Source organism: Microcaecilia unicolor, chromosome 2 (assembly GCF_901765095.1).
Source record: "Microcaecilia unicolor chromosome 2, aMicUni1.1, whole genome shotgun sequence".
NCBI classification, from domain to species: domain Eukaryota; kingdom Metazoa; phylum Chordata; class Amphibia; order Gymnophiona; family Siphonopidae; genus Microcaecilia; species Microcaecilia unicolor.
This window is the reverse complement of record NC_044032.1, coordinates 1,964,660-1,986,993: the sequence shown is the minus strand read 5'-3', so window position 1 is coordinate 1,986,993 and position 22,334 is coordinate 1,964,660. Positions and strand designations below refer to the sequence as shown.

Below are 22,334 nucleotides of genomic sequence, written 5' to 3'. Positions count from 1 at the left end.
ACCATGTGAAATGAGTTTATCTTGTTGGGCAGACTGGATGGACTGTACAGGCCTTTATCTGCCATCATTTACTATGTTACTATGTTACTCTTTGGGGTTCTACGTGGAATGTTGCTACTAACTGGGATTCCGGAATCTTGTAACTCTTTAGGATTCCAGAATCTTCAGAACGTTTAGTACAGGAACAGTGCTGGGCAGACTTCTACGGTTTATGCCCTGAGAATAGCAAGGACAAATCAAACTCGGGTATAAAGTATCACATACCATGTGAAATGAGTTTATCTTGTTGGGCAGACTGGATGGACCGAATGGGTCTTTATCTGTTGTCATTTACTATGTTACTATGCTCTTCTGGGACTACTGCTGGTGCAGTGTGGCCACTGGCAGTAGTCCCACCCTGAGCACATGCCATTTCGGGGGGAAAAAGAAAACCCATGGAAATGGCTTGCACAGCGGTAATCGGGCATCGCTGCATGCTGCACGGTTACCACAGGGTTAGCATGGGAGACTTTATCGCCAGCTCAATGGGGGGCCGTAAAGGCTCCCCGCCGCATGGCCATGCAGTAAGAGTTCTCTTACTACACGGCCATGTGTCTGGGGGCTTTTTACCCGCTACGGTAAAAAGGGTCCAGGCACGTAGCAAAAACGGCCCCCGCCACAAGCGAAGGACCCTTTTTCCCACAACTAGATAAAAGGACCCCTCAATGTGTCTACTTACATAGAAGCATAGAAAAATGGAAGCCGATAAAGACCATATGGGCTATCCAGTCTACCTATCCATGCGATTTACTCTCCATTTCACTCCTTCAGACATCCTACTATCTGGAATTTGAATGCAGTTCTCATCTCCACCACCTCCACTAGGAGGCCATTTCAAGAATCCACCACCCTTTGGTTGAAAAGTGTTTCCTCAAATTACTTCTAACATAGTAACATAGTAGATGACAGCAGAAAAAGACCTGCACGGTCCATCCAGTCTGCCCAACAAGATAACTCATATGTGCTAATTTTGTGTATACCCTACTTTGATTTGTACCTATGCTCTTCAGGGCACAGACCGTATAAGTCTGCCCAGCACTATCCCCGCCGCCCAACCACCAGCCCCGGCACAGACCGTATAAGTCTGCCCAGCACTAGCCCCGCCTCCAACCACCAGCCCCGCCTCCCAACCACTGGCTCTGGCACAGACCGTATAAGTCTGCCCAGCACTATCCCCGCCTCCCAACCACCAGTCCCGCCTCCCAACCACCGGCTCTGGCACAGACCCTATAAGTCTGCCCAGCACTATCCCCGCCTCCCAACCACCAGCCCCGCCTCCCACAACGCGGCTCTGGCACAGACCATATAAGTCTGCCCAGCACTATCCCCGCCTCCCAACCACCAGTCCCGCCTCACAACCACCGGCTCTGGCACAGACCGTATAAGTCTGCCCAGCACTATCCCCGCCTCCCAACCACCAGCCCCACCTCCCAACCACCGGCTCTGGCACAGACCGTATAAGTCTGTCCAGCACTATCCCCGCCTCCCAACCACCAGCCCTGCCTCCCAACCACCGGCTCTGGCACAGACCGTATAAGTCTGCCCAGCACTATCCCTGCCTCCCACTTCTGAGTCTATCCTTTTCAGATTCATCCTATGTCCCCCTCATTCCAGAGCTTCCTTTCAATTGGAATACTTTGGAAAAAGGCAGGAGGGGAGGGAAATACAATAAAGATGCTTAAATACCTACATGGTAAAAAATGCACAAGATATGAGTCTTTTTCAATTGAAAGGAAGCTCCGGAATGAGGGAGCATAGGATGAAAGTGAAAGGGGATAGACTCAGTAGTAACTTGGGGAAATACTTTTTAATGGAAAGGGTGGTGGATTTGTGGCAACATTCCACGGTACAAATCCCAGGGCAAGCAGTGGCTTCCCCATGCCTGTCTCAATAGCAGATTATAGACATTTCCTCCAAACCTTTTTTAAACCCAGATATGCTAACTGCTGTTACTGCATCCTCCGGCAAAGAGTTCCAGAGATTAACTATTCGTTGAGTGAAAAAATATTTCCTCCTATTTGTTTAAATAGTATTTTCATGTAATTTCCTTGAGTGTCCTCTAGTCTTTGTGCATTTGGAATGAGTTAACATCAGTTTACTTGTTCTACACCATTCAGGATTTTGTAGACCTCAATCATATCTCCCCTCATCTGTCTCTTTTCATAGTAGGTGACGGCAGAAAAAGATCTGTACGGTCCAGCCAGTCTGCCCATCAAGATAAACTCATATGCGCTACTTTATATGTATACCTGACCTTGATTTGTATCTACCATTTTCAGGGCACAGTCTGTAGAAATCTGCCCAGTACTAGCCCTGCCTCCCAACCACCGGTGCTGCCACCCAATCTCTGCTAAGCTTCTGAGGATCCATTCCTTCCGAACAGGATTCCTTTATGTTTATCCCACACATTTTTTAATTCTGTTACTGTTTTCATCTCCACCACCTCCCGTGGGAAGAGCCCAAACCGCCAAGCTGCTTGTTTGAAAGTTTAAACATAATTGGTGAAGTAAACATAAGAATAGCCATACTGGGTCAGACCAATGATCCATCTAGCTCAGTATCCTTCTTCCAACAGTGGTCAGTTCAGGTCAAAAGTATCTGACAAAATTTATTTATTTTATTTCTATTTATTTATTTGTTTCATTTGTACCCCACATTTTCCCACCTATTTGCAGGCTCAATGTGGCTTACTTAGTACCATAAAGGCATTCACCAGTTGGTTGATAACAAATACAAGGTTGTATTGTGGTCGAATGAGGTAGATGTGTGTCAGGCACCGTGAAGGTCGAAGGGAATGAAGATAGAATATTGTCCTGTACGATCATTAGTTGTGCTGTGTTGCTGGGTGTGGGGATTTACGTTGGATCGGTGGGGTAAGCCTTTTTGAAGAGGTTGGTTTTTAGTCCTTACTCAAAGCCCATCTCTTCTCCCTTGCCTTTGGCGCCTAACCACCTCCCCATTCATGTTACCTACACTGACTGCATAGTTTGTTACCTTTAGATTGTTACCTACACTGACTACATGGTTTGTTACCTTTAGATTGTAAGCTCTCTTGAGCAGGGACTGTCCTTCCCCATGTTTAAACTTGTACAGCGCTGCGTAACCCTGGCAGCGCTATAGAAATGCTAAGTAGTAGTAGTAGTGATTTTCTGAAGTTTGGATGGCCATGGATTGTTTTTACAGCTTTTGGGAGTCCATTCCATAGTTGTGCGCTTACGTAGGAGAAGCTGGATGTGTAAGTTCTTTTGTATTTAAGTCTTTTGCAATTTGGGTAATGTAAGTTTAGGTATGATCATGATGATCCGATTCTGTTTCTGGTTGGTAGATCTATGAGGTCTGTCATGTATCCTGGGACTCTGCCGTAGATAATTTTGTGGACAAAAGTGCAGATTTTGAAGATAATACGTTCTTTGATTGGGAGCCAGTGCAGCTTTTCTCAGAGGGGTTTAGCACTTTCGAAGTGTGATTTACCAAATATCAGCCTGGCAGCTGTGTTTTGGGCGGTCTGGAGTTTTTATGCTTGGAACCAAATCCCAAATAGTATCAAGATTCATGCTACAGATCCCATTTGACAGGCTTTTCCACAGTCTGTACTTTTAGATGTTCTCTCTTCAGTGTCAGATCCCTCTGGTAATGTCTCTGCTAGAAGGTCAAGTTTGGGTCACTATCCTGACACACTTCTGATAGGCTACACACAGCTGGGACCATGGCTGTACAATTTTGCATAGCCCTTTAACATATTTGCATATTCATGTGCCTTATGACCTTATAAGGTCCAACCCAATTAGCCTGAAGTTTATTCTGATGTACTGGGACTAAAACAAGTACTTGCTGGCCCTCATAAAACTCTCTATTTTGGCTGTACGATCATACCAGGTCTTTTGCTTAGTTTGGGCTGCCTGTAAGTCATCTCTTACAAAGCCCACAAGGTTTTCTAATCTCTGCTGCATATTAACTACATATTCAATTACAGTGGTGCCAGAGGTATCAACTTTCCCCTCCCAATGCTCTCTTATTAGGTCAATGGGTCTTCTCATCCTCCGGCCATAAAGCAGCTCAAATGGGCAGAACCCAGTGGACCCCTGAGGTACTTCTCTGTATGTAAACAGTAGATAGGGTAAGTACTTTTCCCAGTCCCAGTCTCCTGTCTCCACGAAAGTCTTAACATATGATTTAATGTCCCATTAAGTCCCTCCACCAACCCATTAGATTCAGGGTGATATGGTGTAGTTTGTACAGATTTCACTTCACATTATGCCCACAGATTCTGGATCAGTTCAGACATAAACTGTGTCCCTTGGCCTGAGAGTATTTCTCATGGATATCCTACCCAGGAAAATATTTCTAGAGGGCTGTGGCATTTTCTCTGATTCTATGGAGGATAAGGCTACCGCTTTAGAATACCTGGTAGCAAAGTCCACCACTGTCTATAAATACCTTTTCCCAGTCCGGCTATGGACAGCTAGAGACCCCACTATATCTCAAAGGACTCACTGATAATGGGTAAAGGTTTCAGGGGAGCTCGGGGGTGATCTTGGGTCTTACCCACTCTTTGGCACTCATCACAGGTTCTGGAGGTTGAGAGTCAACATGCATTGTTATGGGACACTGGTTTTATCCATCTTCGGAATGAAGTGAAGAGTATCGTGAAGCATTAGACAGGCTTATCAGTTATGGTGTTAATAAATGTTGAACAGTAGAATATCAGGGTTCAGTATTCAAAGGCATTCATTCAGGTAGAAGTACCTGATACCTGGATAAATGCCTCTGAGAAAGTCCTCATCTGAATAATACCACTGAGTATCTTTATAGACTGCCTTGGTACTATCCAGATAGTGCTGGGGTAGAGACCCAAGTTATCCAGATAGCTGTGATGTTCAGAATCACTACTCAGATGACTATCTGAATAATTTAGGACAGAATCAAAGCTGCCCAAAGTGTATCCGCATATGCTGTCCTGATAACGGACGAATATCACCACTACCCAGATAGTGAATGGCACATGGATTTTCAGCGTCGGACGCCATCCATGTACTCACTCTGAAAATTCAGATTTTTGGTCTGCTGTGGTGGCATTTAAAATAAAAATGATGACCACCAGTCTTTTTATCTTGTCTTGTTTTTATTAGATGTTTTCGGTGTGAGGTTGGTGGATGGAGACAACTCCTGTGCTGGGAGAGTAGAGGTTAATTACAGTAATACCTGGGGCACCGTCTGTGACTATAGATGGGACATTGAGGATGCCACAGTAGTGTGTAGAGAGCTCGGTTGTGGGTCTGCAGTGGAAGCAACACAAGGTGCTCATTTCAATGCCGGTTCTGGTCCGGTTTGGCTGAAGGCTGTTTTCTGCAGTGGAAATGAAACTCAGTTTTCTCAGTGTGGATCTGTGATGTCGGAACACTATCCATGTGACCACAGCCAGGATGCTGGAGTTATCTGTTCAGGTAAGGACGCTTTCTTTTCTACATAAAATATTTAATCCAATATGAACCAACCATCTACTCGCATTCTCTCTCCTACTGTCATCCCTTCTATCTGTTATATCTTCAATCTTTCAATTTACACTGCAACTGTTCCTGATGCCTTCAAACATGCTGTAGTCCCACCACTCCTCAAAAAAACCTTTCTTGGACCCTACCTGCTCTTCCAACTATTACCCTATCTCCTCCCTCCCTTTCTTATCCGAGCTACTTATTCAAGATTTTCTCCGCCATTGTCTTGACTTCCTTTCATCTCAAGCTATTTTTGATCTACTACAATCCAGCTTTCGCCCTTTATATTCAACTGAAACAGCCCTTGCAAAAGTCTTCAGTGACCTGTTCCTGGCCATATTAAAGGGCCTCTACTCTATCCTCATTCTTCTCAATGTATCTGCTTCTTTTGACACTGTTGATCACCACCTGCTCCTTGATACACTGTCCTCACTTGGATTTCAGGGCTTTCTTCTGTCTTCGTTTTCTTCTTACCTCTTCCATCACACTTTTAGTGTATGCTCCACTTCTATCCCTCTATCAGTTGGTGTACCTCAGGGCTCTGTCTTGGGACCTCTTCGTTTCTCCATCTATACTTCTGCCCTTGGTGCTCTAATCTCCTCCCATGGTTTTCAGTATCAATTTCACGGTGGTGACCCAGATTTACCTCTCCACACTAGAAATTTCAGCAGGAATCCATGTCCAAGTCTCAGCCTGCTTGTCTGACATTTGTGCCTGGATGTCTCACTTCCATCTGAAACTGAACATGGCCAAGACTGAGCTTCTTATTTTTCCCTCTAAACCCACTTTCCCTCTTCCCCCATTCTCTGTTTCTGTGGATAACACTCTCATTCTCCCTGTCTCTTTTTTTTTTTGTTACATTTGTACCCCGCGCTTTCCCACTCAGTCGTAACCTTGGGGATCATCTGTGACTCCTCTCTCTCTTTCTATGCACATACCCAACAGACAGCTAAACTTTGCTGTTTCTTTCTCTATAATATCAGCAAAATTCATCCATTCCTTTCTGAACACAGTGTCAAAACCCTTATCCACACTCTTACCACCTCACGCTCATATTACTGCAACTTGCTTCTCAGAGGTCTCCCATTAAACCATCACTTTTCCTTTCAATCTGTTCAAAATTCTGATGCACAATTTATATTCCATGAGTGTTCCTATGCTCAAATTAGCCCTCACTCCTCAGGTCACATAGAGTTCAAACTCCTCTTGTTGACTTACAAGTGCATTCACTCTGCAACTCCTCAGTACCTATGCACTCTTATCTCTCCCTACAGTCCTCCCTGGGAACTCCATTCATTGGGTAAATCTCTCTTATCTGCACCCTTCTCCTCCACTGCCAACTCTAGACTCTGTTCCTTTTATCTTGTTGCACTATATGCCTGGAATAGACTTCCTGAGCCGGTATGTCAAGCTCCATATCTGGCCCTCTTCAAATGTAGGCTAAAAGCCACCTTTTTGAGGCTGCTTTTAACTCCTAACCCTTATTCACTTGTTCAGTACCCATGTCTGTTTTATCATCCCCACCTTAATAATTCCCTTATCCATTATTTGTGCTATTTGTTTGTCCTGATTAGATTGTAAGCTCTTTCGAGGAGGGACTGTCTCTTACACGTTCAAGTGTACAGCGCTATGTACGTCTAGTAGCACTATAGAAATGATAAGTAGTAGTAGTTATTTGAATATTGAACATGTGCCTATTAGCTGTTTTATTGATATTATGCTGACATCTTATCATAACTGTTGTTTGAGTGTTCTTCCATGCTGTATATTATGATATGATTTGTATTGCAATCACATTTATCACATTTGATTGTTCTGCAGTGCTGTTAAATATATATATTTCTGATTCTGTTTCATATTATTCCTATACTAGGTTTCAATTTGCCATTTTTAAGTTTGTCTCATTGATTTTATTTATATTTGGTCATTTTACTGTTAACAAAACTATATGTTTTATGTTAAACTGTACCTGATGCAATCTGCCTTGGGTGAATCTCTTTAAAGAGGGAATTCATATAATTCAATAAACATAAATAAATAATAGAGTGCTAATCCGGGAGGTGTACAAGTTGGGGGGAAAGGACAGAGACAGTAACAGAGATGGGTGAGTTAAAGCTGAATATTGCCTTTAAATTGCTAAATTAAAAAGTGATTTGTGGAAAAGGGCTTCAAAGGTAGGAAATTGTGCGGTAAGGATGACCCATATAAGCAACATATTTGTGGATTAATGATATCAATGAATAAGAAGACAGAGACTTAGAACAATATGGTGATGAGTAGAGTCAAGCACAGGGAAGCTGAGGTTTTGAAGAATCTGTAGGTGATACTTTGGGTAAGGTATTGAGACTGATGCAAAAACTTTGACACAATGTGAAATGAAGCCCTTAGTAACAAAGACCCAATATTTCTAGGCCAAGAGCTGGAGCCTTTCTGGAGTTCCTGCATTTTCCGTTTCATTATCTACACCCTTGTGTTCGCATCCATCCATTTGGGCTTCTTCCTCTACGGATACCTGGAAGACAAGACAAAGTGAGGTGAGTTCTGGTTATTCACAGAACATTTCACGTCAGAAGCAGGATTGATCCATTATCTGATGGACCAAATTACATTGAATAGGATGGAGGAGTAGCCTAGTGGTTAGTGCAGTGGACTTTGATCTCCAAGACCCCACTTCTCCAAGGTTTGATTCCCACTGCAGCTCCTTGTGATCTTGGGCAAGTCACTTAACCCTCCATTGTCCCAGGTACCAAAACTTAGATTGTGAGACCTCTAGGGACAGAGAAAGTACCTGCATATAATGTGTACAGTGCTGCATATGTCTAGTAGCACTATAGAAATTATTAGTAGTAATAGGAACATGATGGCAAAGGCTGGCCAGTCTCTCTGCCTTTTCATTTACTTATTCCCAGCTAAGGTTCCCATTGACCCGATATTCATAGTCAGTTATGTTTGCACCACCAGGTGGCAAATCTCTACGTTATGCACAACTGTCACGAAACTCCTAGCCACCAAGGTTACGCAGCGGCCACTTAGAGGGTCTATTCCCAGCACAGCTCAGGTCCGCCTGCACCTGCTGCTTGTACTCTACACTAGCACCCTCCTCCCACCGGCTGGGTCACAATCTCCTCTGGGCAAGTCTCCCGCTCTCAAATTATCCCCAGTGATTTCTAGGTTACTGGGGCCACACTTCCAGTGGTCCCACGGTTCCCAGAAAGCACTTACAGACCCAACACACGATCCACCAGGATTCTTTATCAGTCCAGACAGGCAGGACGAACAAACAATTATGTTTATTCTCTTTAAAGAGTAAACAATGAACCAAAAGAAGTACAATCAGCAAACAATAACAGGTAACTGAAATATGGATCAATGATAACACTTACTAAACATTTGTTTACGTCCTAAAAAGTACCTGGGGAAATCAGGACATATAGCTGTTCACCAGTTATCAAATATAACTGCTTTCTTTTACAGGATTTCAGCAAAGAGCACTCTCTTTCTCTCTTTTCTCCCGGGCTGAAATTGAAGCAACAGACAGCAGCTGCTGGATAATTTTAAACTCCAGACCAATCACAGCCCAGAACAATAACATTTGAAAAAAGCTGGTTACATCACTCGGGCATTTCCTTATCTGTGTTAACTAAGGAAAGAAGGTCAGTTCTTTGCAACAGCTTAAAACATAACATGTACCACCTGCTGGCCAAACTAGAGAAATACACTTCAGAATTAATTAAGATAGGAAACTGCCCAGAATACTGCCGCCAGACTCATATCTGGAAAACCTAAATATGAACGTGCAAAACCCTTAAGAGAGAAACTCCACTGGCTCCCACTTAGGGAACACATTACGTTCAAGATCTGCACGACTGTACACAAAATCATTCACGTGGAAGCCCCAATCTTCATGCTAAACCTTGTGGACCTACCTCCAAGAAACGCCACAAGATCATCCCGCAAATTTCTCAACCTACACTTCCCCAGCTGTAAAGGACTAAATTACAAGCAGATGCACGCCACCACCTTACTACTACTACTTAACATTTCTAGAGCGCTACTAGGGTTACGCAGCGCTGTACAATTTAACAAAGAGAGACAGTCCCTGCTCAAAGAGCTTATAATCTAATAGACAAGTGAACGGTCTTGATTCACTGAACAGTAAGGGTTAGGTGCCGAACGCAGCATTGAAGAGGTGGGCTTTAAGCAAAGACTTGAAGACGGGCAGGGAGGGGGCTTGGCGTAAGGGTTCAGGAAGGTTGTTCCAAGCATAGGGTGAGGCGAGGCAGAATGAGCGGAGCCTGGAGTTGGCGGTGGTGGAGAAGGGTACTGAGAGGAGGGATTTATCCTGTGAACGGAGGTTACGGGCGGGAACGTAAGGGGAGATGAGGGTAGAGAGGTAGTGAGGGGCAGCAGACTGAGTGCATTTGTAGGTAAGAAGGAGAAGCTTGAATTGAATGCGGTATCTGATCGGAAGCCAGTGAAGTGACCTGAGGAGAGGGGTGATATGAGTATATCGGTTCTGGCGGAATATGAGACGTGCAGCAGAGTTCTGAACAGACTGAAGGGGGGATAGATGGCTAAGTGGGAGGCCGGTGAGGAGTAAGTTGCAGTAGTCCAGGCGAGAGGTAATGAGAGCGTGGACGAGAGTTCGGGTGGTGTGTTCAGAGAGGAAAGGGTGAATCTGTTACATAAGCACGCAATTATGGAATGCTTTGCCTAAAGACCTGAGAACAATTGACGAAACAACTGTCTTCCGCAAATCTGAAGACATATCTCTTCAGCAAGGCCTACAATGAGAACCGATAATCACATCCGTACACCTCACCAACCCACTCAGTTAAGAAAACCCACCTTCTATAACTACCCTAATCACTCCCTTCCTTCCTTCCTTCTTTCTTCCCTCGTTTAATTTCTGCACAATACTAAATGTATCTGCTACCCTGTAACGACAATTTACAAAACTATGTAAGCCACATTGAGCCTGCAAATAGGTGGGATAATGTGGGATACAAATGCAATGCAATAAAATAAATAAAATATCCAATACATTTTACAAGCTTAAAACACACTGTTTCTTCACAACAACCTTTGCTGTATTTAGGCACCTGCAGTCACACCAGGTCTATGACAAGATAACATCAAGATTGGATTACTGTCATGAATTCTGCAATGACCTGACTACAAATGGTCTGCACCAGCTCCAGTTGATGCAGAAGGTGGCAAGCGACATGACCACATCACACCATTTTTTGCAAAAACGTCATCGGCTGCCAGTACAATGCTGGGCTAAATTTAAAACTCTATGTCTGATCTTCAAGGCCCTTAAAGATAACGGCCCATAGTACTTATAGAACAGGATGACCCTCTATACACCTCCAAGGACACTAAGGTCCTCCCAAGGGGTATCCCTAACTGCACCCTCTCCAAAAGACATTCACGATATGATACCTGTAAGTGGACCTTCTCCGAAGTAGCTCCCACACTCTGGAATGCATTCCCTGAAAGCATAGGCGCCCCGTATAAGAGGCTTGGGGGAGGCTAAGCCTCGCCAGCCCAACCATGACCGTCCCCTGGCTGCCTCCTCCTCAAAAAACAAAATTGTATCTTCCTGTCCTCTCCACACTGGCGTCGACTGCCCCCCCCCCCCACTCGTGGTAATAGTTCCTCACTTCGTCAATGTAGAATGGCTCCCCATTCCTTCCTGCACCCCTCGCACATTGAACCCTTTTATTTTCAGTGGCTGCGACAGCAGTGAAGAAGACAGCACTGCGGGCTCGCCTCCAGCTTCTCCCTTCCCTCACACAGTGTCCCACCCTCATGGAAACAGGAAATACATCATCGCAGAAGGCAGGACACTGTGTGAGGGAAAGGAGAAGCTGGAGGCGAGCCCGCAGTGCTTTCTTCTTCACTGCCGTCGCTGCCACTGAAAATAAAAGGGTTAAACGCACGCAGGGGGCAGGAAGGAATGGAGAGGAGGGCTGTCAGGGAGCTGAGGGAGGGCAGGGAGAATGGCTGGACATGGATGGGAGGAGATTGCAGGGGGAGAGAAGAGATCGCTGGACATGGAGAGGAGGGGAGGGCAGGGGAGATCGCTGGACAGGAGAGGAGGGCAGGGAAGAGAGGAAATTTGCTGGATATGGATGGATGGAGGAGAGGGCAGAGGAGAATGGAGTGTTGCTGGACATGGATGGATGGAGGAGAGGGCAGGGGAGAATGGAGAGTTGCTGGACATGGATGGAAGGGAGGGAAGTCAGGAAGGAGATGCACATGGATGGAGGGGAGGGGTGTGAGGAGAAATGCTGGATATGGATGGAGGGAAAACTGCTGAATTTAAGAGCTGTATCAGAACACTGAAGGATAGGGACAGGGCTACAGATGGTAGACAGGACGCATAAGGACACAGGAAGATGGTGGACATGGTGAGAGAAAAAATATCAAATGGAAAGAAGACACTGCATAAAACAGAAGACACTGGGACCAAAGCGAATAGAAAAACTAAATGATCAGACAACAAACGTAGAAAAAAAGTATTTTATTCAGAATTTATTAACTGGAATATGTCAGCTTTTGGAAATGTGCATCTGTGATATTTTTCAATTTTTCTGGTATTGCTGCATGCTGAATCTGACTTCTTGAGTTAACTTTCCAGTTCAGTATTTTGCCTTCATATCTGTTGTGTCATGTGTTTTTCATGTGTGAACAAGGTGCAGTATTCTTCTAGCGTGTAGTATTTTCAGCCCTTTTTGGGGTTTTTTTTTTTTGTTTCACTAGGTTGTGCACTGGTGTTTTAGAGCCCGGAGTAATTACAGTGGTGCCTTTCCACGCATAAGGTTGTAGCTCGTCCTGTCCTTGGAATTAGTGCTGTTATGGTTTGGTAACGTTATGAGTGGGTTTTTGCACAAGTTTGTGTATAGTGTTTTGCAGTGGAGAGATTGTGTATTGGCATTACTAAGGTGGCACCAAAACATCGGAAAGGGTGTAGAGCCTAAATCATGACACACTACTTCTTGAAGGATCTACATATGGTCGTTAATAAAAGGAGTTCATTGTGAACACTATCAACCCTAAAACGGTGTTTTGTGGCTGTACATGAGAATTGTGATATTATGATCCCTTGTTTCATATTGTTGACGGTCTGCATTTTCTGTATGGGTGGTATATTGGTGTATTAGGTTCTGCCCAGTGTAATATTTATGGTACAGTAAGGTTCTGAGTGTGTTTTTGCACAAAGTTGTGCATAGTGTTTTGCAGTTGAGCGATTGTGGTTAGTAAATGCTTTGAGCAACCACTGTATTCTTTGACATATGATACATAGCTAATATCTAAATTTAATAAAAGGTATTAGTTGTGACTATTTTATTTTTACTTATTTTTTTTTCTGTGTGTTGTCAGACAATTATGGATGTAAGCTCCACCCCTGGCCCCACCCCTAATCCCGCCTCCTTTAGCCTCCCCAAACAGTTGGGCCACTAACCGCCTATGCCTGAAAGGCTCCACATAACACAAGACTATCTCTACTTCAGGAAGCAGGTGAAAGCTTGGCTCTTCAACCAGGCCTTTAATGGAAGAAGCAACTAACTTCTTAGTCTCACACACACACACACACACACACACACACAGAGTACAGACCTGTGGTGAAGAGGTGCTGAAAGGAGAGCTGCTGTACCCTGTGGCTGCTGAACAATGCAGAGGGGAGGGGGCCCCCCTGCAGGAGGGCCCCAGGCTGAAAGGCCTAGCACACTTGGAGCTGAGAAACACTATGAAGGGGAGGCTTCCTCCACCCAAGCCCCAAGCATGCAACCAGGAGAACCAGGAGAGCCCAGGCCTGTGGACGGAGGAAGGACCAGAGCCCAGCAGCGCTTGCTGAGGAGCCAGCTCACCCTGACTGTAAGTCCTGGCCATAACATTCCTAAGCTGGGTGAAGAACAGGGGGCAAGAAGGCAGGGCCCGGGTTCCAGAGCAGGGTTCTCTGCATCCAGTATCAGAGGAGAGGTGGTGGAAGAGAATAGCGGAGAGTCTGAAGAGGACGTTAGTGAGGAAGAAGAGGAGGAGAAGGAATCCAGGCCTAGGGCCTGGCAGAAGAAAGAGGCCCAGCATATGACTCCTGAAGAGGTAATTAGATCAGTGAAGAAAATGAATCGAGTAGAAGGTGAAATAGAGGTACTGAGGAAGCGGCTGAAGCTAGCAAAAACTATGTGTAACCTGGCTTCCACTGGCCCACGAGACAAGTATGTTAAGGGAGTTGAAGCACTCCAGAAGCGGCTTACAGCAAAACAAAGGCAGCTGCAAAAACTAAAGAACTGCAGAGATAATCCCCTTCGTGAGGTTTTCCTGAACAGGGAACGCATGCAGCAGACCCAGACGCAGTCCCAGATCCAGCAGGAAGCAGAACCCAGAGACACACAGGACTCCGTGGTTCCAGACACCCCAGAGGCTATGCTGGAAGGGACAGCAGGGGAAGAGAAACAGCAGCAGCCAGAAGGAGGGAAAGACAAGACTGACACAAATAATTCCCAGTTATCACCAGTATTTATTTCCTACAGGATTCCCAAGAGCTAGGTGCTCCATCCACTTACCAGCCTTGTAGAACAGAGGCTCCTAGTCCAGTTGTGGCAGGTACTGTGGATAAGGAGGGGCTCCAGCACTGCATGCAGCAAGAGAGCCTGGCAAGTTTGGAACACAAAAGAGCTATGAAACTGAAAAAAATTCAAAAACGTCCCTTATACTTAGAGAGCTGGCAGGGCATAGCCGAACCCACAGAGAAGAGCTCAGGTTTGCTGGGAGAGACAGAGAAGAAAGACAGCCTGGAGAATCAGAACAGTTTGAATGCTGAGGAGAATCAGAACAGTTTGAATGCTGAGGTAGGAGAAGAATCACTACACACTGAGCAAGTACAGAAGTTACCAGGAACAACGGGAGGGAAAGTAGAGCAAAAACAAGGGGTTTTGCAGATGGAGACAGAGACTAAAGAGGATGGGAAAGTACAGGAATGGAGTAGTGGAGTACTACAAGAGATGGAAGAAGCTGAGAGCAAATATGGTGGACAGAGGGCGGGAACATCGTGGGAACACCACAGTCACTCATGGACAGAATTGATAGGGCAGACCTCTGAGCAGGGCTGTCCAAGAGCTGCCATCCAATCTCAATCAGAAGTGCTGATGACATCATGGGGGAGCTCAGTGACAGGCAGGGGCTCCCAATAGATTCTGCCACTCAGAAACAAGAAGAAAGAGCAGAAGGGAGCTTCTCAGAAACTCATGCCCATCAAAGCAGGAGTCCCAGAAAGGAGAGAGAGAATTGTGGAGAGTGTCAGCTGCACCAGGAGGCGGAGCCAAGACCCAGATCGAGTGAGACAGGGCATGGAGGAGAGTGTCAGCTGCACCAGGAGGTGGAGCCAAGACCCAGACTGAGTAAGACATTGCCAGATACAGAGAGAGTACATGAAGGAGAGTGTCAGTTGCACCAGGGGGCGGAGCCAAGTCCCAGACCCAGTAAGACAGAGCATGGAGGAGAGTGTCAGCTGCACCAGGAGGCAGAGCCAAGACCCAGACTGAGTAAGACAGTGCCAGATACAGAGAGAGTACATGAAGGAGAGTGTCAGCTGCACAAGGAGGCGGAGCCAAGACTCAGACTGAGTATGACAGTGTCAGAAACAGAGAAAGTGCATGGAGGAGAGTGTCAGCTACAAGAGGAGACAGATCCCAGACCTGGTCTGAGTGGGACAGTTGCAGAGCAAGGGAACGAGTGCTGGTTGGGAACAGCAGCAACTGGCAAAGGACTGGAAGTAGAATATTGCAGAGGGGGAAGAGACAGAAACAGCACAAGTGAACTGAACATAGTGGGGTTAGTGGACATGGGAGAGGAGGGAGGGGAAGAGAGGGGGAGGGGAGGAAGGCAGGAAGGGAGTGGGGAAGGGGGGAGCATACTGGTATCAGCCCCTTTATCCTTTGCAGCAGTAGTACGGGGAGGAGGGGCAGAGACAGGGAAGGAGGAGGGGAGGCAGGAGTCAGACATGGAGACAAGGGGAAATCCATTTTCTGGTCCGTTGCGGGGTCCCGGGAGCGGTGTTACCCCAAAACGTCGAAATGTTGTCCAGCTGCGTTGGGTGGGCACAGGGGTAGCACCACCTAGAGAGGTTGTTTTAAGAATGGTATTCTCCCTTGGCTTTATCCCTGAAGATTTGTATGCATGCATACACCCTGTGGGAATCCCTGAATATGATATTAGTTTCTTAACAGGGCGAGGTTTGGACCTGTTTTGGGAAAAGTACACAGAGGTGCAGCATCAGGGTAGATGGGTGGATTTTAAGGCTGTCCCCATCAGTAGACAGGACGCAGTCCAGATTACCATTTTGGTACGTAATGAATCTCTTATGGCTGCAGACCTGTCATACTGGTTGGGACGGTATGCCGAAATTAGGACCCCATTAAGCAAAATACCAGACCAGAGTCGTGTGTGGGCGGGGGGGTGGAGTGCCCTTGTAAAATTAAAACAGGCAGGCTATGTCACCCAACATATACCTTCAGCCGCATACATTGGAAGGGATCGAATTCAATGCTTTTATGCAGGACAACCCAGACAGTGCTACAGGTGCGGATCTTTCCGTCACTTAAGCATGTCATGTACAGTGTTAAAGTGCTCGCGATGTGGTAGTACAGATCATGACACCAGCGACTGCACTACCATACGCTGTAACCTGTGTGGAGGCTTGGGGCACCCTTTTAGCAAGTGCCCACAAGCATCGCACAATCAGGTAGAGGAAGAGAGGAGGGGGGAGGAAGGGGCACAAGCAGAAACTACAAGGATACAAGGACAGAAGCGGGAAGCATTAAAGGGATTAATGGATAAATCAAATACCACTATTCATACAGAGGCAGGCACTAAGGGAAAGGGAAAGGGGGGAGAAAAGGGCATCAGGTTTGGATCACATTCAAAGAAGGGGTATTTGTGAAAGGATGGAAGAAGGAGGTGGGGAGAAGGGGGGAGAAGAAGGGGAAGCATGGACCCTGGTAGGGAAACATGGAGGGAAGGGGGGTCGGAGGAAGGAGGGGAGGGGGCTAGCCCGAGCGGGGAGAACAGATATTCTGGAGAAGAGCCAGAGTAATCGATATGCAGTGTTTCAGGTTTCAGGTGAAGGAGAGGGTGATCTTGAGATGAATCCACCCCAAAGGGAGGTTTTGGAGGAGAAGAGGAGGGAGGGGAGGGGAGCAAGGAATGAATCATCTGAAAGACTTAACAGAGAGGAGCCAGCAGTGTTACCCCCAAGTCTAACATCACATCCTACTAGTTTAATGAAGGGCCTCATGCAGGAAATAGAGGAGGGTAAGGAAGGGATGAAAGGGGAAAGGGCTGGTCCAGAGGAAACCAAGAAAAAAAAGGGTAGAAAGAAAGCCGGGGAAGATGACTCAGAGTGGGAGGATTTGGAATTAGAAGAAATTATAGAGGATCCTGAAGAAATGATGGGGGCAGGAATATCTGTGAAGAGGGATTGCGGTGAAGAGATGAGGAGGGGTAAGAAATTTAAGAAATAAACCATGGCTGCCTTGTCCTTAATCTTTGCAACTCTGAATGTAGCCAGCATAAAGGCAGAGAGAACTAGATTTGTCGCCTTTAGCGATTTGACCCAGTGCAAGGTAGACTGCATCCTGTTGCAGGAGACTCATTTGGATTCTTTGCAGCTCCTGCACCGGGCCAAGAGAGATTGGAAAGGGGGGCCCTCATTCTGGTCTCTGGCCAAAGAAAGATGCGCAGGGGTGGCTATTCTTTTTGCCACCCGAGAAGTGGAGATTACGAGGGAAATAGAGGTGGAGATAGGGAGGTGTGTTGTCTTAGACGTTTTCATTAGAGGGGTAGCAGTGCGAATCATTAACTTTTATGGGCCCCAGATTAGTTGGGAACGCAAGCAGCTGTTGCTCCGGGTGAAACCGTATTTATATACAAGCAAATTGGTGGTATTTGGAGGAGACTTTAATATGGTCTTACAGCAAGCAGATAGAAAGGGGTCCAGGCGTCAGGTGGGTTATGACAGCCTCCAGCTGGCAGCAATTGTAAAACAGGCAAGACTGGAGGTGGCGGGAGGGAAGGGGTTCACTTTTAGAAGGGGAGACACGGAGAGCCGTATTGACTGGCTCTTTGTAGGCGGGTTGGCTAAGTTTCAGGGGCAGCCGAATAGATGGACGGAATATTCAGATCATGCCTTAGTTTCCACAGTCTTAACAATATGCGAAGGGGCGCAGAAAGGCCCAGGATTTTGGAAACTGAGTGCAAAGTTATTAGAAGTAGAGGAAAACAGACAAATATTTGAGGGTTTTTTAGCAGACCAAGAAACACTATGGGAGGTGATGGATGATAAGGGAGCCTGGTGGGACATGGTAAAGGGGCGAGTCAAGGCCCTTTTCCGGTCCCTAGCCAGGAAGCAGAGTCTGGGGTTACAGGCACAGTGCTGTCGTCTTCGTAAGCAATTGGACCACGCGGTCTCCAACCATCTAGAGAAGGGAGAGATAGAAGCTTTGCAGGCCCAGTTGAGGCTGTTGCAATATGATCGATACGCTGCTTTGCTTCTGGAAAGGGAATATGGGCATCGGTATTCCCCGGATCCTTTCCAGAATTGCAAGGTAGCAGTAGGACACAAGGTCATTTATGCTATGAGAGATGAAGCAGGGCAGCGATTGACGAACCAACGTTCAATCGAGGCCAGGGTCATTCGGTTTTACACCAAATTGTGGGGGAAAGAGAGCTTGGTTTCTAACTTCATGCTATCATACGTGCAGAGTGCCCCAGGCTTGGAAAAGGTTTCGGAGGGGGAGATGGAACAACTGCTTAGGCCCATTACCACAGGAGAGGTAGATGATGCTATTGATACGCTATCAGCACGTACAACTCCGGGTCCCGATGGGCTGACCCCAGAGTTCTACAAAAAATTCCGTGTGGTCCTGATTCCAGTGTTAGCTGCAATTTTTAATAATTGTTTGCAGAACGGGCGTTTGGCCCCTTCACAGCAGTGTTCTATTTTGGTTCTCCTCGCAAAGAAGGGAAATCTGGAACTGATCGAGAACTGGAGACCCATAAGTCTTCTGAATGTAGATAGGAAAATAATGGCCAGGATTATTTACAACCGCCTGGCTGGGGCAGTGGGTGGTCTCTTGTCCTCAGCACAGTTTTGCTCGGTGAAGGGGAAAGGGGCAGTGGAAGCAGTTTGTACCATCCGTGAAATAGTGGAAAGGAGTCAAGGTGGGACAAAGGGAAAGTATTTGCTGACCCTTGATCAGTCTAAGGCTTTTGACAGGGTGTCCCAGGAGTACCTATGGCTAGTGCTTCGGTGCTATGGGATACCCGACCAGTTTATAGGGTGGATCCAGACTTTGTATCGCAATGCAAGGAGTAGCACTCTAATAAATGGTTGGGTGGGCAAGAGCTTTGCAGTGAGGTCAGGGGTACGGCAGGGGTGTCCCCTCAGCCCCTTGCTGTACGTCCTTTCCTTAGATCCTTTCCTCAGAAGGTTGAGTGGAGGGTTTAGCGGTCAACTAGAGGGCATCTCTTTGGGTTCACACACATGGCGATGTGTCGCCTACGCAGATGATGTCACAGTAGTAATCAGTAGCAAGGAGGAAGCCGAGCGAGTTCAGACCTGGATGGCAGAATACACACAGGCTGCGGGGGCCCAGATAAACCAGGATAAGAGCTCCGCAATTTGGGTAGGACAGGGCAGACCAGCTTTCAAACTTCCCAGTCAGTACCCAGTAGCAAGGGATGAAGTACGGATCCTGGGTCTCTGGGTAGGCAGACAGGACTATGATACGATCAACTGGGAGAAGGGGCTGGGGAGAGTCGAGGAAAGGGTGGCCCAGTGGAAATCATATAAGTTGCGGTTTGTGGAAAAACTGCATGTCATTAAGACCTATCTGATACCCCTTCTCCTGTTCATATCCAAGGTCTGTTTACTGCCTATATCGTTACATGCCAGAGTATACAGCTTGTTTTTCCAACAGCTATGGGGGAACAGGATGAATATTATCCGGAGGGAGGTGACCTATTTGCCCAAAAGGGAGGGGGGGTTGGGAATGGTCAACCCTGTGGTACATTTTAGTTGTTTCTTTTTCCAACAAAATCTGGGAGGGGTCTTGCGGGAAGGGAGGCCGGCTTGGGCAGACTGCATGGCCTCCTGGCTTCAGCGGTACTTGAGGGATTGGGTGAGGGGAGGTCAGGCAATGCCCCTGCGAGGGAAGGCGGGATACTTGCCACAGTACATCTCACCTCTGTTGAGATTGGTGAAGAGATGGGGTATCACAGTACAGGAAATCCAGAAGGAGGACAGGAGGCAGCTACAACACCGCATTATTCAGACACACTTTTCAACACGTCTAGCCTTGAGGGACTGCCCAGGTCCACTACAGGAGGAAGGTCTGGCTTTCCTCAATTCATCACGCCTCCCCCGGAAGATTGCGGACATGGCCTGGCTGACTTTCCACAGCCGGCTTTATGTTCGAGCTAACATGAAAAATAGAAACAGCAATGATCGTAAGTGCCCGAGGGGGGAGTGCGTGACGGAGGATGAAACAATGGACCACTTCCTCCTCAAGTGCCCGTTCAATCAACAAGTCTGTCAGGCAGTAGCCCGCCAATTAGGGATTCCTTTCTTCCACCAGCTATCTTATGCAGAATGGGCCTATGGAGGGTTTCCAAAAGGAAAGGGGTGGTGTAGGGAGACACTGTATATCATCGCTGCAGCCCTTTGTTACTTCCTGTGGCAGGCACGCTGCCAAGCTTCATTATATCGGAAGTGGCTGTCTGTACAGGAGGTGGCAGGGGATGTGGTACATTTTGTCCAGCAGCTGGCAGTGAGGGAGAAGGAGCATTGTTCTGGACTACAGTGGGCAAGGCATTGGAGGGGTTTTTCGTTTCAGCCTCCCTGAGTGGGAGGGTTTGTTGAGGGGCGGGGGTATTGGCCAGTAAGGTTTTATTTATGTATTAGTTAGCGGGTTTTATTGCTTGTTTTATCGCTTGTTTGTATGCTTGGTTTGTCTTGTTGCAAGTTTCAATAAAGACAATAAGACAATAAGACAATATGACACACACACACACACACACACACACACACACACAAGTAGTGTGACACAGGCTGAAAGCCTGTAAAATGTATTGGATATTTCCAGTGTGTTTATTCTAGCAAAAAACATGCCGGTACTCAAATGCCAGGCCACCCTTCAGGGGTAGTGTGATCACTGAGGGACCCACCCTACAATAGCCAGGCCCCCTGCAACCAGTCACAGAATCTATGACAAGACGGAATTGGTGTGTGGAGCCTGAACTCTTCCATTAAAACTTGGGGACCATGGGTCAATTTTTGCAGACAATGGAAAAGGTGCCGGTACTCAGTACCCCCAGGTACCCCCCCCCCCCCCTCAAAAAAAGCCCTGGATATTTCCCTGTTTTAATTATGTCTGAAGTATATTTCTCCTGTTTGGCCAGCAGGTGGTGCATGTTTATGCTTAAAGCTGTCATAGGGAACTGAGTGTTCTTTTTCTTTAACACAAGCATGAAGCAAGTAGCAGTACACATTTAAAACTTGTTGACTGGGCTCTGATTGACCTGCAGTTTGAAATTACCCAGTAGTGCTGACTGTTGCTTCAGTCTTAGCCTGGAAGAAGAAAGAGACAGATCTCTTTGCTAAGGCTCTATGAGCAATTATATGTCCTGATCTTCCCAGGTACTGTTTAGCCAGTATCCAAATGTTTAGTTAGTGTTATAATTGATTCATATTTCAGTTACTACTACTACTACTATTTAGCATTTATATACGCACTACAAAGTGTACGCAGCGCTGCACAAACAGTCCCTGCTCAAAAGACAGTCCCTGCTCAAAGAGCTTACAATCTAATAGACAAAAATAATAAAGTAAGCAAATCAATTAATGTCTAGAGGATGGGGCAAGACGTAGGAGCTCAGTCAAAAGCAATGTTGAAGAGGTGGGCTTTCAATCTAGATTTAAAGATGGTCAAGGATGGGGCAAGACGTAGGGGCTCAGGAAGTTTATGCCAGGTGTAGGGTGCAGCGAGACAGAAGGAGCGAAGTCTGGAGTTGGCAGTAGTGGAGAAGGGAACAGATAAGAAGGATTTATCCATGGATCGGAGCGCACGAGAAGGGGAGTAGGGAAGGACGAGTGTGGAGAGATACTGGGGAGCAGCAGAGTGAATACATTTATAGGTTAGTAGAAGAAGTTTAAACAGGATGCGAAAACGGATAGGGAGCCAGTGAAGCGACCTGAGAAGAGGGGTACTATGAGTAAAGCGATCCTGGTGGAAGACGAGACGGGCAGCAGAGTTTTGAACCGACTGGAGAGTGGAGAGGTGACTAAGAGGCATATTTTCAAAGCACTTAGCCTTCCAAAGTTCCATAGAAACCTATGGAACTTTGGAAGGCTAAGTGCTTTGAAAATATGCCTCTAAGTGGGAGGCCAGCAAGAAGCAGATTGCAGTAGTCTAAATGAGAGGTGACAAGGGTGTGGATGAGGGTTTTGGTAGTGTTCAGAAAGAAAGGGGCAGATTTTATGGATGTTGTAAAGAAAGAAACGACAGGTCTTGGCGTTCTGCTGGATATGAGTAGAGAAGGAGAGAGAGGAGTCAAAGATGACTCCAAGGTTACGAGCTGAAGAGACAGGGAGAATGAGAGAGCCATCAACAGAAACAGAAAATGAGGGGAGCGGGGAGGTGGGTTTGGGGGGAAAAATGAGAAGCTCGGTTTTGGTCATGTTTAATTTCAGGTGGCATTGAGACATCCAGACAGCAATGTCAGACAAGCACACTGTTA

The 22,334-nt window shown here is 46.5% G+C and overlaps 1 protein-coding gene across 1 annotated transcript in view; it reads left to right on the top strand.

Moving 5' to 3' along the window:
• The window catches only part of LOC115461765 (scavenger receptor cysteine-rich type 1 protein M130-like), a 114,596-nt gene that overhangs the window by 84,793 nt on the left and 7,469 nt on the right, over window positions 1-22,334 (top strand). The window contains exons 8-9 of the mRNA XM_030191810.1: window positions 5,169-5,483; window positions 7,943-8,065. Of these exons, the coding sequence (XP_030047670.1) occupies window positions 5,169-5,483; window positions 7,943-8,064 (437 nt within the window). The 3' untranslated portion in view covers window position 8,065. The remainder of the gene's footprint in view (window positions 1-5,168; window positions 5,484-7,942; window positions 8,066-22,334) is intronic.